General features: G+C 49.9%; 1 protein-coding gene and 1 long non-coding RNA gene across 11 annotated transcripts in view; one reads left to right on the top strand and one right to left on the bottom strand.

Moving 5' to 3' along the window:
* Positions 1-1,289: 1,289 nt before the first annotated feature.
* On the bottom strand, positions 1,290-3,114 carry LOC133230833 (uncharacterized). The gene is made up of 2 exons (XR_009730976.1): positions 2,883-3,114; positions 1,290-1,596 (listed from the first exon to the last, which is right to left on the bottom strand). It is a non-coding gene; the product is annotated as an uncharacterized LOC133230833 (long non-coding RNA).
* Positions 2,545-20,530, top strand: part of ZC3H4 (zinc finger CCCH-type containing 4) — a 39,707-nt gene continuing 21,721 nt past the window's right edge. For 3 of the 10 annotated variants that reach the window (XM_061388777.1, XM_061388768.1, XM_061388767.1), the window contains exons 1-4: positions 2,545-2,635; positions 3,773-3,935; positions 18,103-18,322; positions 18,604-18,714. In XM_061388777.1, the coding sequence (XP_061244761.1) occupies positions 2,560-2,635; positions 3,773-3,935; positions 18,103-18,322; positions 18,604-18,714 (570 nt within the window). In that variant the 5' untranslated portion in view covers positions 2,545-2,559. The other 7 variants (XM_061388769.1, XM_061388772.1, XM_061388771.1 and 4 more) reach the window with 7 other exon arrangements.

Genomic DNA, 20,530 nt, shown 5'->3' with positions numbered 1-20,530 from the left:
CCTTTGGATTCTCCAGGCAAGAATACTGGAGTGGGTTACCATTCCCTTCTCCAGGGGATCTTCCTGACCCAGGTATAAAACCCACATCTCTGATGTCTCCTGCATTGGCAGGCAGGTTCTTTACCACTAGTGCCACGTGGGACGCCCCGTTGTAACACACCAGTAAGCTAAATGACACACCCACAGGTGCTATGACAGTTCCAAAGCTGACTATAAAAGTTAAAAAGTGGCATCTTGGGATTTCCCTGGTGGTCCAATAGTTAAAGACCTTATTTCTAGCACAGGGGGCCCAGATTTGATCCCTGGTCAGGGACCTAAACTCCCACATGCTTCTCAGTTCAGTTCAGTTCAGTTCAGTCGCTCAGTCGTGTCCGACTCTTTGCAACCCCATGAATCGCAGCACGCCAGGCCTCCCTGTCCATCACCAACTCCCAGAGTTCACCCACACTCACATCCATCGAGTCAGTGATGCCATCCAGCCATCTCATCCTCTGTCGTCCCCTTCTCCTCCTGCCCCCAATCCCTCCCAGCATCAGAGTCTTTTCCAGTGAGTCAACTCTTTGCATGAGGTGGCCAAAGTATTGGAGTTTCAGCTTTAGCATCATTCCTTCCAAAGTAATCCCAAGGCTGATCTCTTTCAGAATGGACTGGTTGGATCTCCTTGCAGTCCAAGGGACTCTCAAGAGTCTTCTCCAACACCACAGTTCAAAAGCATCAATTCTTCGGTGCTCAGCCTTCTTCACAGTCCAACTCTCACATCCATACATGACCACTGGAAAAACCATAGCCTTGACTAGACGGACCTTTGTTGGCAAAGTAATGTCTCTGCTTTTCAATATGCTATCTAGGTTCTTCTCAGCACATCCCAAAAATAGAAAACAAAACCAAAATAAAGAAAAAAGTGGGCACCTTCCCTAAAACAGTAGGAATACTCCTCTCATTCATTAGCCTACGAAATTACCCACCCCTGTAAAAACTGACAACTCTCTACCCTGGTGCTGGTGTCACCTTCTGAGATGGCCCACACTGTGTAGAGTGTGTTTCTATCAAAATCCACTTTTTCCTATCACTTTTTCTCTCACTGAATTCTTTCTGCAATGAGACATCAAGAACATGAGCTTTATCAAGTTCTGAGACCAGGTGAGTGATCTCAGTTAAAAGACCACGGGTACAAGTTTGAATCTGAGTTACATGCCTTCATCAAGATCCACTTCCGTATTTTTCCTTTCCACTCTCTCAGCCCTGATCTAACTCTCCATGTGTTAAACAAAATTTTTTGGACAACTTAGTCATGAGCACGTGCCAATATTTTATTATAATCATGCATGCAAGGGAAAAAGTTCTCTTGAAGGCCAATTGAAACATTTTCTCTTGTAGGAGCATTTTTTATAGAAGAGAATTGTTAAGTAACCTTCTTAGACTACCGATTAGATCCAGGAAGAAAAGATGATCTGGTTAAAGATCAGCAGATTCTTGGCTGGCAGTCAGCTGACTTTTAACTGGGTGGGCCACTGATTTCCCAGAAGTTTCATTCCAACAAAACTCAATAGAAAATGGCTTAATCTTGTCACTTTATCAGGAATGCTAATTTCTCCCCTGAAAGAGAAAGTGAAATTGTTCAGTCATGTCCGACTCTTTGCTACCGCATGGACTGTAGCCTACAGGGTTCCTCCATCCATGGGATTTTCCGGCAGAGGTACTGGGGTGGGTTGCCATTTCCTTCTCCAGAGGATCTTCCTGACTCAGTGATCAAACCCAGGTCCACCTGCATTGCAGGCAGACGCTTTACCCTCTGAACCACTAGAGACCGCAAATTACCCTCCTGAAGATCTTGTGGCCCAGACCGGTTTGCAATATTTTAAAATTTTATAGTAAGATAAATATAGCAGGCGATCTGGCAGCCTCTGCCTCCAGATTCTCTCTTAATGCCACAAGGCTTTTCTTGTTCTTGGAATCTAACTGGTCCTTGCTTTGTCGGATTCTGAAAGAATCTATTTCCTCTGCCTAGAATTATCTCTTCTTGTCTCAGCTCAAACAACCTTGTCCGCCAATACAATAAGAGTCTTCATTTACTCTTTAACTTCCAGTTTCTTTCCCCTGTGGCATTATCGGTTTCTAAGCTCTATTAAGAAGAAACTATGTTCCATTCGCCCATCACAGGACTTCGACCTGTACAAGGTGCTCATAAAAGCATCCAACGAAGCTCCTCTCTTGTAAATAGCACTGAACAGAATTTTTGCAGGGGAGCAATGGAATGACAGCTGTGATTAAAACTTTGGTATGTTCCCTACGGCTAATCCTATAACCATGAGCCAATTAGCTAGATACTGAGGTTCAGTCTACATCCATCAAAGGGGCATAATGGTAGCTCCCCTTATAAGAGTTGTGAGGGTCAAAAGATTTTACGTTTTTATACTGTTGGAACCCGCTCAGCGTTCCCAAGTCTAGCTTTTGAGATCTTCTACCTACTAAGCTCAAGGTTCTTACATTCTCCCAAAGAATGACTAAGACCCGCCCTCCCGCACCGCCCAAGAATAACATTAGCGACAGAGGTCTCTAATGACGTCATCTCCGGGCCTGTTCAGCTTCATCCTCCGGAAACCTACAACTCCAGGCACCCGATCTCCAGCTTTCGGTTATTATTTTCTCTCCGTATCTCGAATTCCTTCTCTCCCATTCTCCCACCTAAGGCTTTCGACTCTTCCCGCCTCCCTTAAACCTAGCAATTTTAGGTTCTTCTCGCTTGCTCTCGGGCGAATTCCTCAAAGTCTTTACTCTCGTCATTAATCGCTTCACCAGCCCCACACTTCAGCGCTTTCGGTCTATAAACCTTATTACCGCCGCCGGGCATCACTCGGCTCTTTCCGCCTCCTGCCACTCACCCTCGACACTGCCTTCGGTTCTTTCCGGATCACCTCAGATTCTTGTTATTTCCCAGTCCCGATTCGCTTCGGCTATTTCCGGCACCGAGCGTCTTCCCATTCTTTCCCTAGCCCCACCCCCATCGACAACTTCGGCTCTTCCCGCCTCTCGCGAATTTCAGCTCAGGTCCTTCCGGCTTTTTCCGCCTTGCCTCGGCCTTACTCTCTCCCTTCGGCTCTTTCCGCCGCTCATCGGAAGAGCTGTCTCGGCCTCTCTCCTCCACGTGACATGGCCTCCGCCTCCCAGTTTCCCCCTCCCACCTCGCGTTTCCTCCCGCCTCAGCCTCCTGGCTCGTCCAGGCCGGGCCGCCATTTTGTGTGAATTTCTGACAGCGGCGGGGGCCGGGCAGCTGGGGCACCTAGGCGGGCTGACAGACAGACAGTCCGCCCGTCTCTGCGGCCCGTTTCCTCTCCTTAAAACCTTTTTTTTTTTTTTTAACCGCCCTCGCTCGCTCTCCTCTTCTCCCCTTTCCCCTCGCTTGCTCCATCGCGCGCGGCCCGCGCTAATTACACCGAACCACCCACCAGTGTCCGTGTCCCCCGGGTCTCCCACCCCCGGGCCCGCGGGGGTGCGTGTGTGTGTGTGTGTCGGGGGCGCCTCTCGCCCCGATGAGGGCCCCGCGCCCGTGAGCGAGTGACCCCGCGGCGGGCTGCGGAGTAAGCAGGCGGCGAGCGGCCCGCGGAGGCCTAGGCCGCACGGCCTATGCGGAGGTCGGCGCAGAGGTGATTCCGAAATTGAAAAAATATATACCCATTCCGATCAGGAGCCCTCAAGAGCTGAAGTGTGCCCCTCCCGCTACGCCCAAGCAGTCCTTTTTCGTGCATTAACATCCCCTCCCCCCCCCCCAAAGGAACTATGGAGGCCGCGCCCGGGACCCCCCCGCCGCCGCCATCAGAGTCGCCGCCGCCGCCATCGCCACCACCGCCATCAACGCCTTCGCCTCCTCTGTGTTCCCCCGACGCCTGCCTGGCTACCCCGCACCTCCTCCACCGCCTCCCGCTCCCTGACGACAGGTCAGGCCCCCGGCCCGGCTGGGGCGGCGTCCCCGGGGGGAGGTAGAGGAGGAGGAGGAAGGGGGGCGGCGGCCATGTTGGGCCGGGCCGCGGAGGAGGAGGAGGAGGAGGAGAAGAAGGAAGGGCGGGGTCGGTGGGTGTCTCTCGCTCGCTCGCTCTTTCTCGCTTGCTTTCTCTCCTGGCCTCATGCGTTTCCCCCCCCTCGCGGCGCTCGCCCGCTCTCCCTCGCTCTCGCTCTGTCTTTTTTGGGCGCCATGCTGAGGGGAAGGTGAGGAGGCGCCCCCCGGACCCCCTGCGCCCGCCCTGGGGAGGGGGCGCCGGGGGGGGTGCTTCGGAAGCCCACGGGGGTCCTGGCTGCCCCTGCGCCCGGAGCTGGCAGCCACGGGCCCGCCTGCCTGTCGCCTGGCTTCGGGGAAGGGAATGGGGGAGGGGCTCCCGGACCCTTTGAGGGCATCTGGAGCAACAGCCCCGCTCTTAGGGAGTTGGCGGGGTCTCCCAGCCCCCGGTAGTATCCTTTCTCCTGGGGGAGGTGTGCCCTGCCCTACTTGGAGAGGTACCCTAGCTTTCGTGGGAGACAGAAAGTGGGGGTTCGTTCATTTCTTTCTCCATCCTAATGGGGGGGTCCTTTTGGTTGGGGCTCTTTTACACTTTTTGGCGGGAGTTGTTGCCTAGCTATTCCCTAGGGGGGCAAAAATTGCGGGGGGGTGTTATCCCTTGCCCCTTTGGAAGCCCTTGCCTCTTTTGGGGGCGAAGACCCTTCCCCAAGCTATTTTTAAAGGGAGGGGTCCTTCTGCTTTTCGTAGGTAGGTGATGGCGTTTATTGGCGCGCGGGGTTGGGGGGTAAGCTGTTGAGGTTTGGTTTCCCTGCCTGGTAGAGGAGAGGAAGTTGGTCCCCTCTTTCTCATGGGGTTCCCTCCCTTTTCGGGCTATCATGGGGCGCCATCCCTTCCGGGAGGAAAAAAAAAAAAACGAGGTTTCCTTGTGCTTTGCCAAGTGGTGAAAGGGAGCGCCCACCTCCCCTGTATTAAGTGCGAAATGGGCTCGCCCCATGCCCTTCTCTGGAGGGTGATAAAGGGGCCAGCCCGGCGCGTTTCAGCGCGAGGTTGGGGCCCCATTTCCCCTGCGCCAGCAGAAGGTTGGGGTGCGGGGTTCGCCCACTCTTCCCTGGTAGGGCAGAGGAAGAGGTGGCTAGAGAGTGGATTTGGAAATGGTAGCAGGGTTTCAGCCGGCTGGAGAGTCTCGGAGGGAGTGGGGGTGGGGAGAGGAAGAGGGCGCTGGACAGATGGCTGCCTGGTCGCAGCCCGTGGCTGGGGAGTCGCAGAGGACCCTCCCTTAGACTGGGGTCTTAGCTAGGGCTTTCCCCCGCCAGGCACCACGGCCCCTTCTCCCCACTCCCACCTCCCCTTTTCCCTTTCTCCTTCACAGACCATACTTTGCCTTTTAAAAGAAATGCCACCCACATTCAGAGACACAAGTGCAGCAGTTTGGTGAGCTTTTTACAAATTTTTTTTTGTTTTATTCTGTTTTGTTCTAATTAAATGTATCGTCCTGGGAATCGCAGCCCATCGCAGCCTGACTCCAGTTCAAGGAAATAAACAGATTAGCAAAGGTCTGTTCGCTAAGCCCACGTTGGGCTTCCGGGCCCCCTCTTGGGGCAGGTGCTTTACTCAAAGGTGCTTACACGCTTTATTCGACCTCTAAGGAGTTCTCTTATGTCAGAAGTGTATGTCTTACAATGGGTTGGGCTGGTAAGTAGCCTCTTTTATTGAGTAATTCAATTATCTCCCTCTTTTTGTCCCTTTCCTGCCTGCCTTCCTCCTCGCCTTTAGACCAAAGTGATGCTTGAGTGAGTGAATTTATATGTTCAAATCGGGATTCTAACCCTGTTGAGCCCTTTTAGACTTGCACATCCTTTCGATGTTTAGTTTTTTAAATTTGATGTACACAGTTTTCTCAAAAAAAAAAAAAAAGGTGCATTACTGTAACATGTCAAAAACCTGCCTAAGAGGCCCATGTGTTTCCAAGCCCTTGCTCTCCCTCTTGCCATTTCAGTCCATTGCTTTGTCTCCAGGCTTCATGTTTGAAGAAAGTGGATACTTCACATCCGTTTGTAGGAGACAAAGTTACTGAATTTGGTTTATGATACTTGTGTTCAAGTTAATGTTCTCCCTCCCCTTTTCCCAACCAACCCAGAAGATGGTGGTTCAAGTAGATCCTAGTTTCTCGTATCTCTTATGGTGATGGACGTTTAAATTAAGCAAGTCATTTGTAAAGTACTGTTTAAGCACCAAATCTGTAAAGTGTGTCAAGCTTCAGTCTCCTCTCCCCATCTGCACTGTTCTTTGTTCGAAAGCACATGCCTGACCGTGAAAAGTTGATGCAAACGTGTTACACGCCCAGCCATGGTGGAGAGAACACTTCCTCCAGCCCCCAGTCCCCTCTCTCCTACATGTACAAAGAAAAAGCAACAGAAATGACTTGCATAACCAAACACTCCTTCTGATATGTTTTACAAGCATAAGTTCTGTTAAAAGACAAAACACGGTGAAGTTCCATTTTCCCTCTTGCCCACTTTTGGTCCCTGACATACTACTCTGTTAGAGAAAACTTTTTAACACACAGCCCTCTTCCCCTCCCAAAGATCCTGTTTCCTTTTTTCCGTTCTCAGGGGAAAAAAGTTCACTGACGTTTAGATGAGGAAACACGTAAACTGCAATTCAGTGGGCCACTTATTTTGTTCTTTCTCTCCATATGTTCACAACTAAAGTGCCGTGACGATCTTAGGTATGTAAAAGCCTTTGTGGGAGGAAGAAATGTCCACACGGTCCAGTATTCCTGCAAAAAAATGTCTGAAGCACAAACTGAACACACTTTCTAGTGCATAGGGTCAGCTGAAAATGAGCATTTCTTTGAAGTTTCCCATTTGTGAAATTCCTCCTCCAGGAGTCAAGAGCAGAAACTGGATGCTAATAGATGACCCTACCAAGTGTCAAGGGCTACTCAAGTGTAGAAGGATGCTTTTTTTTAATTTTACTTTTAAAATGAAATGTGAAGGAAATTGGATTTCTTTAAGTGAACTTTTTTAGCGGTCATTAATGTTAAAATCTCCTCAAACAGTGTGAAACGCTCAGGCACATCAACACAAGGGTTTGTTGTTTTTTCCTTCTCAAAGAAATCCTATCAAATCCAAGAAGCCCCAGTCATTATGTCAAACTGTATCTCAGTAGTCTTCGTTTTTGAAATGTCACAGTACTACCTTTTCCCCCCAAACTGATGTACCAGTGTTAAAATTCAAATTAATGGATGTTGCAAAAAAGAAAAAAAAAAGGGTGTCACTTAGAATCTCTGATTTAACAGCAGCTCTTACACACTTGTAATCTTTAAAATTTTTATATTCTCTGGGGGAGAGGTTTAATCTGAAAGCAAATAAAAAATCTCCCAGTAGAAACAAAAATCATCTGTGACCATGGAAACATGGTTATTCTGGTCATAAACTCCTTTATTTTTTTTTTAACTCCTCTCAAATTTGCTCTTCAAAAGAAAAAAAAAATGTGATTCCCCAAAAGGGCTTTCTAATTCACCTTCTACAACTGTCTCCCAGATAAGGTTTCAATTTGCTCTGAAGGTTTACATTTTTGAGTCTCAGACAAGCCAGAATTTTTTGAAAGTAGAGCTAGCTGTTTTAGAAAACCACCACTCTGACTTATCCTCAGCCAGGAAGGCTGATCCCAGGGGACCTTGTTCTGCACCTGCGGAAGTGAAGGCTTTCCCAGCTGTTGACTGGCAGGTTAGAGATGGATGTTGATTGACTTTGGATGTTCCCGTCCGGGTGAATGTGGAGAGTTTCCTATCGGGGCTTGTTGAATAAGGCCTCCACCTCCACTCTTTTCTCTTTGATCTTTTCCCTTCCCTGATGGGAGAAAATTGGGTGTCTCAGGGTTGCCTTACTTGTTCACTTATGTTACGTTCTTGTGGTTGTCAGGTCCCTAGAACATCCCATCGTGTAGGCCAGATCCAGTTACAGTAAATAGCCTCTGTGGTGAAAATTGCTAATGAAACTATTACCAAGCCTCTGTGGGTAGCTTCAGGCCAAACCATATTCCAGAGAACCTAATTTTGGTCCCTGTGGACCATATCTTCTAGGACCAGAGCAGCTGATTGTAACCCAGCTTAAGGGGTTAGAAGAAAATAATTCAGCACAAACAGTGAAGTGGCTGTGTCTGAGCACAGTGCTCACCTGTACCTTGGTAACGTAACTACTGACACAGTAGGAAGGGAAAAGAAAAAAAAGGATGATTTCTGAGATTTCTGGCAGTTGGTATTTAATAAGCTGATTGAAAGAACTGTAGGAGCAGTCTGCTCACTGGTGGAGGGAATCCTGTTACACGGCTTGAGGTCCGTTTCAGAGTCAAAACCCAGTGAAAAGAGTGGAAAAGGCTTGGCTGTTTGGGTGGCATATAAGGTTAATTTGGGTAAGTTAAGGTGAAACTGGAAGTTGGGTATCATGGATTTGACCTTCCAGATTTATGGGCCAGGTCTTTGCTGCAGACTGTTTACTTTTGTTAGTTCACGAAGATGCAGTGTTGAAGACATTGTGCAAAGCTTTTACCTTGCTTTAGTAACGGTATGAGGTTACAAGGGCAGTTTCTTTTAATACATTTCTGACGTTGAATCAGTTGATGAGCAAGAGGAAGACACTGCTTTTGGATTGGTGTAGATGTAGTTAGGTCCCGTATTGGAATCGTTTTCAGTAGTATGTCGGCTCTCTGCTCAGAGCGTAGTTTGCGTCTGCTGTCCAAATTGCTGTAGGTTGAGGATCTTTCTCGTTTTTGTTACTTCTCATCTGTGTGAACTGGTGACTCAGCTCGCTATTTGTAAGGCAAGTGGTGACATCTTCTGAACATTGGAGGTGGCGACAGGATGTGAAGGAACAGCGTGGGTTTGGAGACGGATAAGCTTGTGTTCAGTGTGCAGTGGGCACTGAGGATAATGCCCTCCCCTCAGGGGCATTGTGGTCAGATGGGCATATGTAGGACACCCACACAATGCCTGGCATTCAGAGAATCTTGGCTTCTTTATCTTCCTGCTGTCCCTGCTAGAGAAGAACTCTAAATAGAATATACACTCTGGTGTGTAAACAGAAGTAGAGTAACGTCTGTGTCTTTGAAGGAAGTCAGTTTCTTACCTCTTAGGTTTCTTTATGGTCAACTCATTAAAATTGCAAGGAGCCCATTAGGGTTGCACCTGGGTGGGAGCAATCTTAAAAAGCATTTCTTACTTGCTCAGTGTCATTATTATAAGATGCTAAAACAGACATGGGCTTCTCTGGTGGCTTAGACAGTAAGGAATCTGCCTGCTACGCAAGAGATCTAGGTTTGATCCCTGGGTCAGGAAGATCTCCTGGAGAAGGGAATGGCTGCTCACCCCAGTATTCTTGAATTGAGCTCATACTGGCTACTTCCCCTATTCATCTTTTGCAGTTCAGGTCTGAGTTAAGGCTACAACTTTGGCCAGCCTCCTGAGAACAAGGGATCGAGAGGGCTATGGCAGCTCACCCACTGCTAACTAGTCACATCCCCCTAAGCAAGTCCTTCACCCTCACCAGAGTCTCTGAGAAAAATAGGCAAGGCCTGCCCCAGCTCCAGGGTTCTCCCACCCCTGGTGGGAGATTTGGCCGAGCCAGTTCAGGTTCTATTCATTTATCAGCCAGGCTTGTCCCGTGCTTTTCTTGGAGCAGAAAGTGTTCACTCGCAGTGTTTAAGGAGTCCGTCTCTCCTCAGGACTTTATTTAGAGTTGGGCAAAGGTTGACACTGCCTTTTTAGCAGGCCTCATGTTACCTTCTCGTGTCTGCCCTGCCTTCTGTGGCTTCTGGCCACAGTGAACCATGGTTGCTGCGACTGCAGCTCCTAGTACCGGCTGCAGAGTAGATGCCTTGGAAATGAATTATAAGATTAGGCTAAATGGCTAGATCCCAGGCAGAGCCATTAGAGAAACCTTGGTTCGGCAGCTAGCTGAATTTCAAGCTGGATCCTTTGTCCCTGTCAAGGGGTCCCAGAAACCCGACTCTGGAGCCATGAAGCTCCGTGGAGCCTGGATGCTGCCTGCTCCCTCCACACCAGGCTGGCCCTGTGCCCAGAGGCCAACCTGGACCTGGTACAGTATTTTTTAAACTGCAGCAGGCAGGCTTTAGTGGAATATGAAGTTCATTTATTGATTTGCCTCCTGTATTTGAGGGAAAAAAAATAAAGAGGATAGAAAAAGCAGAGTACTGCGAAGGTTAAATGTGGTTTTGTGGAAGTTTGTTTGTTGAGTTTTGTTGAAGCGTTCCTTTATCTCCGTGGTGGCTGCTTTTGCACTAAACAGCGGAGTAATTGGGACATAGACTGTATGACTTGCAAAGCCTGAAGTGTTTATTCCTTTGCTCTGTAAGAAAAAGTTTGCTGGCCTCTGCACTGGTTGTGGGCCTAGTGCCTGGAGGGCTTGCACATCAGCCACCGTTGCTTATTTTTGTGTGGGCGTGGGGAGTGGGAGGGAACTTTAAAGTTGTTGAGGGAGTCCTCTGTACTCCTGCCCCTCTATGACTTGCTGAGGGTTCCATCATTGCTATGTTCCATACCCCGGCTTTTGAACCTTTTGAAGCAAAGGGATTTTCATTCATTAGGAGTAACTGGAGCCCTCTTGAAATCCAGCGTGAACGCGGATGGCAGCTAACCCATCCCTGCCGTGGCCCGACCCAAGGGAGCCTGGGCCCAGGCGCAAGTGTCATTTGGCTGAACGTCCGCTGCAGGTGGCTTGGATTATTGCCTTCTGCATTTTCCTAACAGACACTAGGGCTTAGGTTTCCTTGGGATTCCAGGCCCTGCCGTCGCTCAGGACACCAGAGCAGTCCCCGGAAGCGCAGCCTTTCCGCAGCCGAGGCGGGGCCCTGGCTGCAGCCCCGAGGCGACTGACTGGCAGCTGCTTTTATCTGCTGGGTTGATGTAGCAGTCACCTAGGGGCTCCTGTCCTTTACCCTCTGGCCTCTCTGGAAGCCCTCACCAAACACCTTGATGAATGAGTTTGTAATCAGAGGTCACCCCTCAGTGACCTGTTGATTACAGAGTTTTAAGTGATCCAGGTTGCTCCCTTGGAAATAGTCCAATGACTGTGCTGATGAAATTGACAAAGGGTGTGGATGGCTGAGATGGATGCCTGTTTGTGTGGACAGAATCCCAAGCACCCACCCCATCTATACCTGGCCCTGTTCTGAGCCCGTGGAAACCCAGGGATGACTATCAGTCTCTTCTCTGCCCTCCCAGAGCCCAGAGTTGACCAGAAGTTAACAAATAATTGTAAACAGGGAATTGTGTATATGAACAAGAAATCTGGGCAACCTAAGCCAGATCTCTTGTAAGAGGAAAATATTAATATGTTGTCTTGGCTAAATGGAATCAAATTGATTCCTCTGAAAAAAATTATCAACAACAAATCTTAGTTCACAGGTATTGTGATTCAGCTTTCCTTTCTGGAATAACAGGAATCGGCTCTCTTTGGATGAGAGCCAGCATCTTTCCAGCTTTAAGCAGTCCAAAGCGTGGTTGGCCTGAGAAGGTGGCTAGAAAGAGAAGCATATTTCAGAGGTTCATCTGACAGGAAAAACTTGAATCAGAGAGATGCTTTTATCAAGAAGACTGTTTTCAGAGCAAGTGGGAGTAGGAGAATAGCTATTCAAGCCAAGAAAAGGATACTTTTGACTCAGATCCTTCCAGGAGGCTGGGTTTTTGCTTGCTCAGCTTGTTTTCAGCTCTACAGCAACGTTCTGCTTCAGAGGTTTGTGAATGCCACACACTTGGGGATGAAGCAGTCCTTCTAGAGGACTTTGGAGTTTTCTTTCCTTGGATTAATGTTGCTTTTTGTCCCTGTTGGGATAAATCCTGGTTTTTTTTTGCTAAGATTTCTTGGACCTTTCTGAGTACCTCTTATTCCCTAAACTGTCCAGATTCTTTGGGTCATATTTTTGAATGTCCCAGTTCCGTTCGTTTGACGTGGGATGGCCTGGGGGGATGGGCTTATAGTGTCTTTTCATGTTGATAGATTTACTCCTGAGCCTGTATTTTGGGCCAGGTTGACGCCAAATCCTTGATTTACATGGTTTCGGGGGATTCTTCCCAGGAAGGTGTATTAATACGTCCATCTCAGAGGTTCCTTTACTGCCTTGGCTTTGCAGTTGGAACAGGGCAGAGTGTTGAAGGAGCTTGTTTGGTGTCTTAGGGCCTCCCTTTGGCATTTTTTGCAGTACTGTTTGATTTGATCTATTTTCTGCACCTATGTGTTTTTTTTTTTCCAACTCAAGTTTAAACTTCAGGGTGGCAGTTGTTTGGTTAGTTGGTCTGTATAGTAAATTACTCTCTTTTGGATAATTTCTAATTGTCTTAAGGGTTGAGGTTAAGAGCTGGCCATGGAGTCAGAAAGTCCTGAACTTGGATTCCCGTTCTGCTTCTTCCTGCTGTGACCCTGTGGGCATATTTCTTCCCATCTCTGAGCCTCAGTTTACTTGTCTGTAAAATGGGGATACTGAGTCACTACTGCATGTTTGTTCATGGGTTTCGGTGACAGGTTGTAGAGCTCAGCAGTGTGGTACTTGGCATGGAAATCACTGCTGCAGGATGTTAGTCATGAATAGTTCCTATGGCTCTTGGACTTTATGAGGCCCTGGGGTGCCCAGGGAGGTTTTGTAGTTGGGGAAACCACCGTCCAGAGGTGAGGGCTGGCGGAGGCCCTCCCTTGAACTCCAGCTCTTTGCTGGGGGGAAAGAACGTCTTGAGGACCTTGATGAGCTCTGTTCACTTGACTGAGAGGTTGTCCTCACCCAGGGCATCTTTTTTAATCTGTTCATGTTTTCTTAGGGACATTTTCTAACAAATCAGTATTTAAGAGACAAGGAAATAATATCATAGACTGCCATGTACCCATCACCAGTTTCAACAATTCTAAACATCATTTTGCCAGTTTTGGTTCATCTCACTACCTCCCCCGTCCCCCTTGAGTAGTTTGAAGCACATCCCAGGTTTCATCTCATTTCACCCATACATTCTTCAGTATGAATCTTTAACTTAATTTTTTTTTTAAATAACTACAAAACTTTAACCGTGCTTAACAAAATTAACAGTAATTACGTAGTATCTCAGATACCCAATCTGGACTCAGAGTTCTCCAGTTTCCCCCACGCTGACTTGTTGGTGTGTTTCTCGCAGGGTCCTTGCACTGGGCAGGCTATCTCACTTCTGTTGAGAAGTGAGGGGTTCAGGGTGTGGCTCGGGTTTCTCATCTCCCAGGGCTGGTTGGTGCTTGCTGCTTGGGTGGGGTCTGTGATGTGGCCCTGTTGCCATGGAAATGCTGTGACATCACAGAGCCAGTTATGACCACTCCTGAGAATGTTGAGGGCCAGGCAAACCCAGTGCTTATTTGCTCCTGATTTGTGGTTGATGAACCTAGGTAGTAAGGACACTGAAAAACACGTGCAAGACCCAGAGGTTTATTTCCAGAATTTCCAGCCTCTGAAAATCCCTCAGTGAGGCTCCCTTCCCTGTGGCTGCTTCACCATGGCCTAAATCGAGGGAAGGTCTCCGGGGGCCTTCCTCAGGCAGGCGCCCTGAGTCAGTTTTGTAAAGGAAAAAGGCTCCATGCCTTTGCTCTTAGTAACCTACTATCCCCCCGGGTCAGACTTGGGGATCCCGGACGTCTGCATTTAGGCCTGTCGTTAAACATTTGAAGAGGCGGAGCCTCCTCGTAATTTTGTAATTTTGTCCCTAGTTAATGGGTCATTCAGAGCCTACCCAGGCACTTTGTTGAGAGTTGGGGCAGTTAATGATCATGACCCTGACCTTCACATTAACCTAGCCGCCTCTTGTCAAGGGCCCTCATGATCTTCAGGTAATAGCCACTGCTCCCATGGGTTTTCATCTTTGTTGTTCTGTGCCAGTCTCTCCCCCCGCCCCTCTCTCTCATAAATCAGGTCAATGCATAAACCCAGGCCCCTCTAAGCTTCCATCCAGCTCTCTCATCTAGAGGATGTCCATGTTGCCAAACCTCATTTCTGTCGGGGACCTTTGTTCCCTTTTCCCGGGACTCAGTGCTCCCTGGGCCTCTTCCTCCTAGTCCTCCACTTGGTTACTTTGTTGGACCCCCTAGATGAGAGCTGAGGAAGGGGAGGTGTCGACCTGTCAGTGTCATTGTCAGAGGATGGCGCATGCGTAGACAGACCAAAGAAAGCAGGAGCTTGCTGGCCAGTGCTGTCCCTGAGGGGAGTTGGCTGTAGCTTCTGCACAGAGAAAGTGCTTTCATATAAGGATTGGCAACTGTTTAGGTTAGTCCGTCCCCATGGAGGTGCTCCTGCTGTGGTTCTTAATACCACTCGTTACTGTGTGTCTAGTACTTACTCTTTGCCTTCCCGGGAGGGACATCAGGGGTTTTATACATGTTATCTCATTTAATCCTCACAACCCCCTGAAGGGGGTGCTACACTTACTCCATTCTGCAGGTGAGAAAACCAAGGCTCAGATTCCATACCAGAGCACACTCGAGGGAAGACTCAGAGCTGGCCAAGTTACTTGATCTGCAGAAGGAAGCAGGATGCCCACTCTCTAGACTGGCGGGGGTAGGGGGGTGGAGGGTGGTGAGGCCAGCCTCCTTTGAAGCGTGAGGTTTCTTTACTGTTTTTGCCAAGCCCATGATGTGTGGTGAACCTGTGGAGTTGGCCTGGTAGGCATTCCTTAGAATGGGCACCCAGATCTCTTCTTTGACCCAAAAAGAGGAATTGGCCATCACCAGCTCTGCAAGGGGAAACCTAAATGTCCTGGATGCTCAGTCCAAGAGGCACCAGGCAGAACTGACCCTACGCAGGGATTTGGCCTTTTCCCCCCCCCGGTGCCCATCCGAGGTTGGTCTCCCAGCGTGGTTGATTGCTGGTCCCCAATGGCTCTGGCGGGCTGGCTGTTGTGCAGCCGTCCCAGCGTGTTGCCAGCCCAGGCCCTGGAAATCAAGCAGCCACTGCCCAGGCTGATGCTTTAGGCTTTCTCCTGCGTGCTTGTCTCAAGAGGGTTTGGCACGTCTAGATTGAAATGATTAGCGCAGTGGGGCTTCCCCCACTCTGCTTGGGGGATTATGTCACAGTCTATTAAGCATGCTCCCTCGGTATTTAATGCCACTCTGACACGGATTTTGCTGGCAGTCTGTTAAGTGGCACCACTTAAACCACGTTGCTGTTTTGTGGAGGCAGCCCTTGTGTGTGTCAGAATTTCTGCCTCCATCCCAGTTGGTTTGACCCCCCCCCCCTTTTTTTTTTCCTTCTGGTATAGAAGAAAATAGGCCCTGTATTCATGCAGGACATTTAGCTGGGAATCTCAGTGTTATCCAGGGCACCCCCTCAGGTGACCAGAGATGAGCCCAGTCCTTGGAAAAGCTGGAGAGCACAGCGTGGCCAGAGAGTGGGGAGAAAGAGCAGTGGGCAGTCAGGTGTCTGCATTCATTTCCACACCTCCTCTAGTATCCTGTTCCCCCTTCAGAAATGACCAGGAAATTTTTTTTTTTAATGTTATTTGTTTTGCATCAGCTCCCAGGGAACAGTTTCAAGTATTTACTCCCCAGTTTGTAAAAAGTTGTAGATCTGCCTGGGGCTGTTAATGAGATGATACGGAAAAGCTGTCTTTGACTAAAAGAAGTCTTTGTAGAGTGGATTTGAATGCTGGAATTCCCGGCCTTGGATAAAGCCTGTGGAATGAAAAGGCATTATTGTGGAATCTCTCTTAAAGGTGGTTGAAGCTCTTGGAGTTGCTGGGATGGTCTTTGCCCCCCAGCGAGTGTGAGGTGTGTGTGACAGCGGGATGCAGGTGGAGGTCTCAGCTGACCCCGGGCAGGACTTGGTGCCTGCTGTGCCTGGGCGTCCTTGTCCACGAGTGTAGGGGTGGAGGAGTATCTGCAGGGGCCAGCCCCTCTGGCTCAGCTGCTGGCCCTGTATCCCAGAGGGCTCAGCTCCCCTGCCCTATGGACTCAGCTTCTTGTCATTTGTACCTTTCCCTGCAAGGGCAGCGTAGAACTGGGCTTGCTGAGACCCAGCACAGAGAAGATGCTCGGTATGCGTGGCGTCGGAGGAGGTGGTCAGTGAGCTGCTCCCGCTTCGCTTTCGATCCTCACCAAGCAAGGGAAGAGTGGGGAGCTAAGAACCAGTTTCTGACTTTTTCCATGTCGCTTGTCTGTCTGGCCTCAACACGCCCTTTCACCTGCCGTCCCTTCGGTTTGTTCCTTCAGTTTGAAAACGAGAGGGTTGACGATGTCCCACTGTCCCTTGCACTCTGACAGGCCTTTGCTGGCTCCAGGGGGGCCTTTTGCTCTCTGCGACCTTTGACTTCTCATCCAGGCTTCTGGGCCCCCAGACAGTTCCTGTCTTCCCAGGTTCCCTCCCTCCTGCCCTGTGGTTCTGGGTGCTTATTTAACTTTTCCCTTTCCGGACTAAAGCGTGGAGAGTGGTGCTTTTGCTTTCCTTTTAGCTTTTCTTCACAGAGTACCAACCCCTTCCTCTCCAGTCTGTCTGTGGGCCTTCCCTAGTCCCGTAGCGTCTGTCTGTCTAGTCCTGTCTGTCCCTGTTTTTTTCTGCTGAGGTTTGGTGACCTGGCCCGTCCAGCCAGATTCTCAGCAGGGATGGGTTTGCTCTCTCCGTGTCCTGCAGGACTCCAGGTCTCTGCGGGAAGTTTGCCATGCCCCTGAATAACAGCTTCCCCCTCAGCTCAGAGCTCGCCAGAACCAGTTTCCCCAGTCAGGTGGTGCCTTTACTGTGGGTGAGGCCGTTCCAGCAGAGTCGCCTCTTCCCAGGAGAGCTTTGCTCCCATGGAGCAACTCTCATGTGGGCCACACCCAAGCCAGGAGGTGGCTCACTTGTCAGGAATGCGGCCTTCTCCAGCCTTGACTTCCTGCGTGGCTGGCCCAGGACCGCCGGGCGGGTTCCGGGGTCACCTCACTCTATTGTTGAAACGTCAGTAGGAGTTTTTTGGTTCTGCGTTCTGTGTTTGAGAACTACCTTTGATCTCTGCCGACGGAGTAACTGTCGGCCTGGACCACTTGGGTTTTAAGCCGCCCCGACTCCTTTGAATTGAGAGTGAGAATTAATGGGAGGGTCCCCTTGATGGGTGGTGAGGCGGGCAGCACAGAGGTGCCCAAAGGGAGCCTTGCGTGTGTAAAGGCCCTGGAGGATCCTGAGAGGTCAGCCGTTGTTTCTCCACAAAGCCTCTTAGAACCTTTGAGGTTCCAGGGGCTGAGCCCCCTTGATGAGCTTGTTCCCACACTGAGCTGGTCCCTTCTGAACACCAGGGGCCTTTTCTGCCGAGATTAGTTCCTTTTGTGGTTAGCCTTTTAGGTCCTGGGCCCTTCATGTTATTCTTTTTTATCTTTTCATTCTCTCTGTGGGTCTTAGTTAATGGAGTATTTTGTGCTCTCACACATACTTGGCAATCATCATGCATGATGAACTTCGAGAGATTTGGACTTTTTTTTACACTTGTTTATTTTTTTTAAACCAACTTCTGCATTTGTGAGAACTGTGTCTGTGGGTTTGGCTCCAAAAACTGGATTCTTTTTCCAGCTGCTCCTTTTCTTAACCTGATTTATCCCTTCACCCCCAACCCCACCCCATAGATATTTAGATGTTCAGAATGTCCTGTCGGCAGCATCTGTCCCACGCGGAGGGTTGTTTCTTAAAGTGCTGGAGATCAGGGTGACTTTCAACAGAAAGTCGTAGGACAGGGAGCCGGGGGCTGCTGTGGGTAAGGCGAGCCAGGTGGGAAACAAGGGGCCAGCGCAGGCTGGGGGGCCCTTCTGTGGGCACTGCTGCTCCTGTCATGCGGGGACCCCAGGGAGGGGTCTGGGACCCTCCCCCCTGCCGCCCAGCTCTTCACCTCTGGCCCAGAGCCGAGGAGCCGACGGAGCAGGGCCGGCCTGAGACCCGGGGACCCGAGCCTGTTCTCCACGGGCCCCCGTCCTCCGCCTCAAGAGACAGTAGAGAATGGCGTCGGTGCCGGGGGCTACGGGGTGGGGCAGGAGGCAGGCCTCGTGCCCTCAGTCCTGGGCCCTGCTGGCCCACGGACCCCGGGCCCCCCTCAGACCCTGTACTCACTCAGCCATGGGGTTGGTTCGCAGGGAAGATGGTGAGTTGGAAGAAGGCGAGCTGGAAGATGACGGAGCCGAGGAGACGCAGGACACCTCTGGGGGCCCCGAGAGGAGCCGGAAGGAGAAGGGGGAGAAGCACCACAGTGACTCGGACGAGGAGAAGTCTCACCGGAGGCTGAAGCGGAAGCGCAAGAAAGAGCGGGAGAAGGAGAAGAGGAGGTCCAAGAAGAGGAGGAAATCCAAGCATAAAGTAGGTCCCGGAGGGTGCGCTGGGCCTGCTGGCGCCCAGCCCGGCCTAGTGCCCCGGGGCCCAAGCTCAGCTTGTCAGGCCACAGGGCACTCTTAATCAGGCTGGTTTTCCTTTCCCCAAACTGTTTAAAGACCTTTTCTGAAGAGTGGTAGCTCATGCTCCATTGCCGCTAGATGCCCCTAGGTGAGGCCTTCCGCGCGCAGCCTGGCTGGCACCCTACAGCAGCCAGGCACGTGGCTTGCCCGCCGCCAGAGCCCTGACCTTCTGCCCTGTCCCTGCAGCGCCACGCTTCTTCCAGCGATGACTTCTCGGACTTCTCCGATGACTCGGACTTCAGCCCCAGCGAGAAGGGGCACCGCAAATACCGAGAGTACAGCCCCCCCTACGCGCCGGTGAGTGCCCGCTGCCCCGGGGCCCGAGCTGGGGTCATTAGATCACCCACGTTTCCTGAGCACCGGCGCTGTGCTGGGCACTCATGCGTGGCCCTGTACACGGGTTTTAATTCCGCAGGATTAGGTGTTGGTTTTATCCCCCGCTTTCTAGGTGAGGACACTGAGACTTCGAGCACTTCAGCCAGGCTGAGGCTCCCGGGGCAGGAGCCAGGTTGAGCCCAGTCGGTGCTTCTCTAGGCCACCTCCGCAGTGGCCTTGGCAGGACTCATCGTGTCTGTCCCCTGTCTCTGAGAAAGATGTTGATTTGTCCCTGTCAGAGCTGACTTTAACTATTCTGAAATGACCTTTTGTAGAAAATGGGCAAGAGAGTGAAATGGTTATGGGAATAAATCACCTCAGATGTTGTAGGGTCTGAAGTTATATAGCACTGAGCTTAAGCATAAATTTAAATGATTTGCCCAGTTTGTGTATTGTTTTCCCCTGGCAAAACCAGTAAGAGATGAATCAGCATAGATATTTAAGGTTTTTATTGGGAGAAAAAAAAAATTTAAGTTCTTAGAAGTATCCGGTGTTCAGCATTACCCGTCTTAGCAGATACTGTAGATATTCTAACTGATGTTAATCTGCTCACGTAGGTTCAGACTTTAAACTTGAGGGCGGCAGGGAATCCAGGGAACACCACAAGCTTTGATGGGGAACTAGGGGTTAAGGCATTTTTAAGATCCACTTTTAGAGCCGTTTCAGTATTTAAAATTTTGCTGAATATAGTTGATTTACAGTGTGTTAATTTCTGCTGTGCAGCAGAGTGACTCAGTTACACACAAATTATATTCTTTTTGTATTCTTTTCCATTATGGTTTGTCACAGGATGTTGAATAGAGTTTCCTGTGTTATACAGTAGGACCTTGTTGTTCTTAGAGCGGTTTTAGGTTTAGAGAAAATTGAGGAACTAGGCCAGTCCCCTCCCCACCCCACCCCACCCCACCCCCCTGGTTCTCATGTCTTAGATCAGCGTGGTCCATTTGTTGTAATTGTTTAGGCACCATTGGTGTATCCTGTTATGTAGTCACCCAAGACTGTCATATAAAGTAGTTTGAATGCCCTTAAGTCCCTCTCTGCAGGCCCCTCACACTCACCAGTCTTTTTACTGTTGCTGTAGTTTTGCCAGTTCCAGAAAGTCATGTAATTGGACTTGTGTGCAGCTTTTCCAGATTGACTTCTTTCACTTCACAGGATGCCTTTATGGTCCTTCCGTGTCTTTTCATTGTTGGATACTCCACTGGAGTTGGATACTCCATCTGAATGTACCACAGTTTGCTTACCTGTTTTACCTACTTAAGGACACCTTGGTGGCCTCCATTTGTGCTATGTTTTTAAACTTCATCCAGTATCTGTTGGAACTAGCACAGTCGGAAAGCATCGTTTTAAATGGTTTCTACCTGGGCCCCAAAAGTCAAAGTGAAAGTCACTCAGCTGTCTTTGGCTCTTTGTGACCACATGGACTATACCCTGCCAGGCTCCTCTGTCCATGGAATTCTCCAGGCAAGAATACTGGAGTGGGTAGCCATTCCCTTCTCCAGGGGATCTTCCCAACCCAGGGATCGAATCCAGGTCTCCTGCATTGCTGGCAGATTCTTTACCAACTGAGCTACCAAGGAAGTCACTAGTTTGGGTCCCAAGCAGTCATTAATTGAATTCCAAGGTCCCAGGAGATTTCTGACTAGAGAGCGTCCCTCTTGCCTAGCAAGCCCCCTCCCCAAATGAGATTATTCTAGATCCCTGGGAAATACGCCCTTCTTTTCCCACTCGTTCTTCA

The sequence above is a fragment of the Bos javanicus genome, chromosome 18 (genome assembly GCF_032452875.1).
Source record: "Bos javanicus breed banteng chromosome 18, ARS-OSU_banteng_1.0, whole genome shotgun sequence".
NCBI classification, from domain to species: domain Eukaryota; kingdom Metazoa; phylum Chordata; class Mammalia; order Artiodactyla; family Bovidae; genus Bos; species Bos javanicus.
This window is presented reverse-complemented; position numbering and strand designations above follow the sequence as displayed.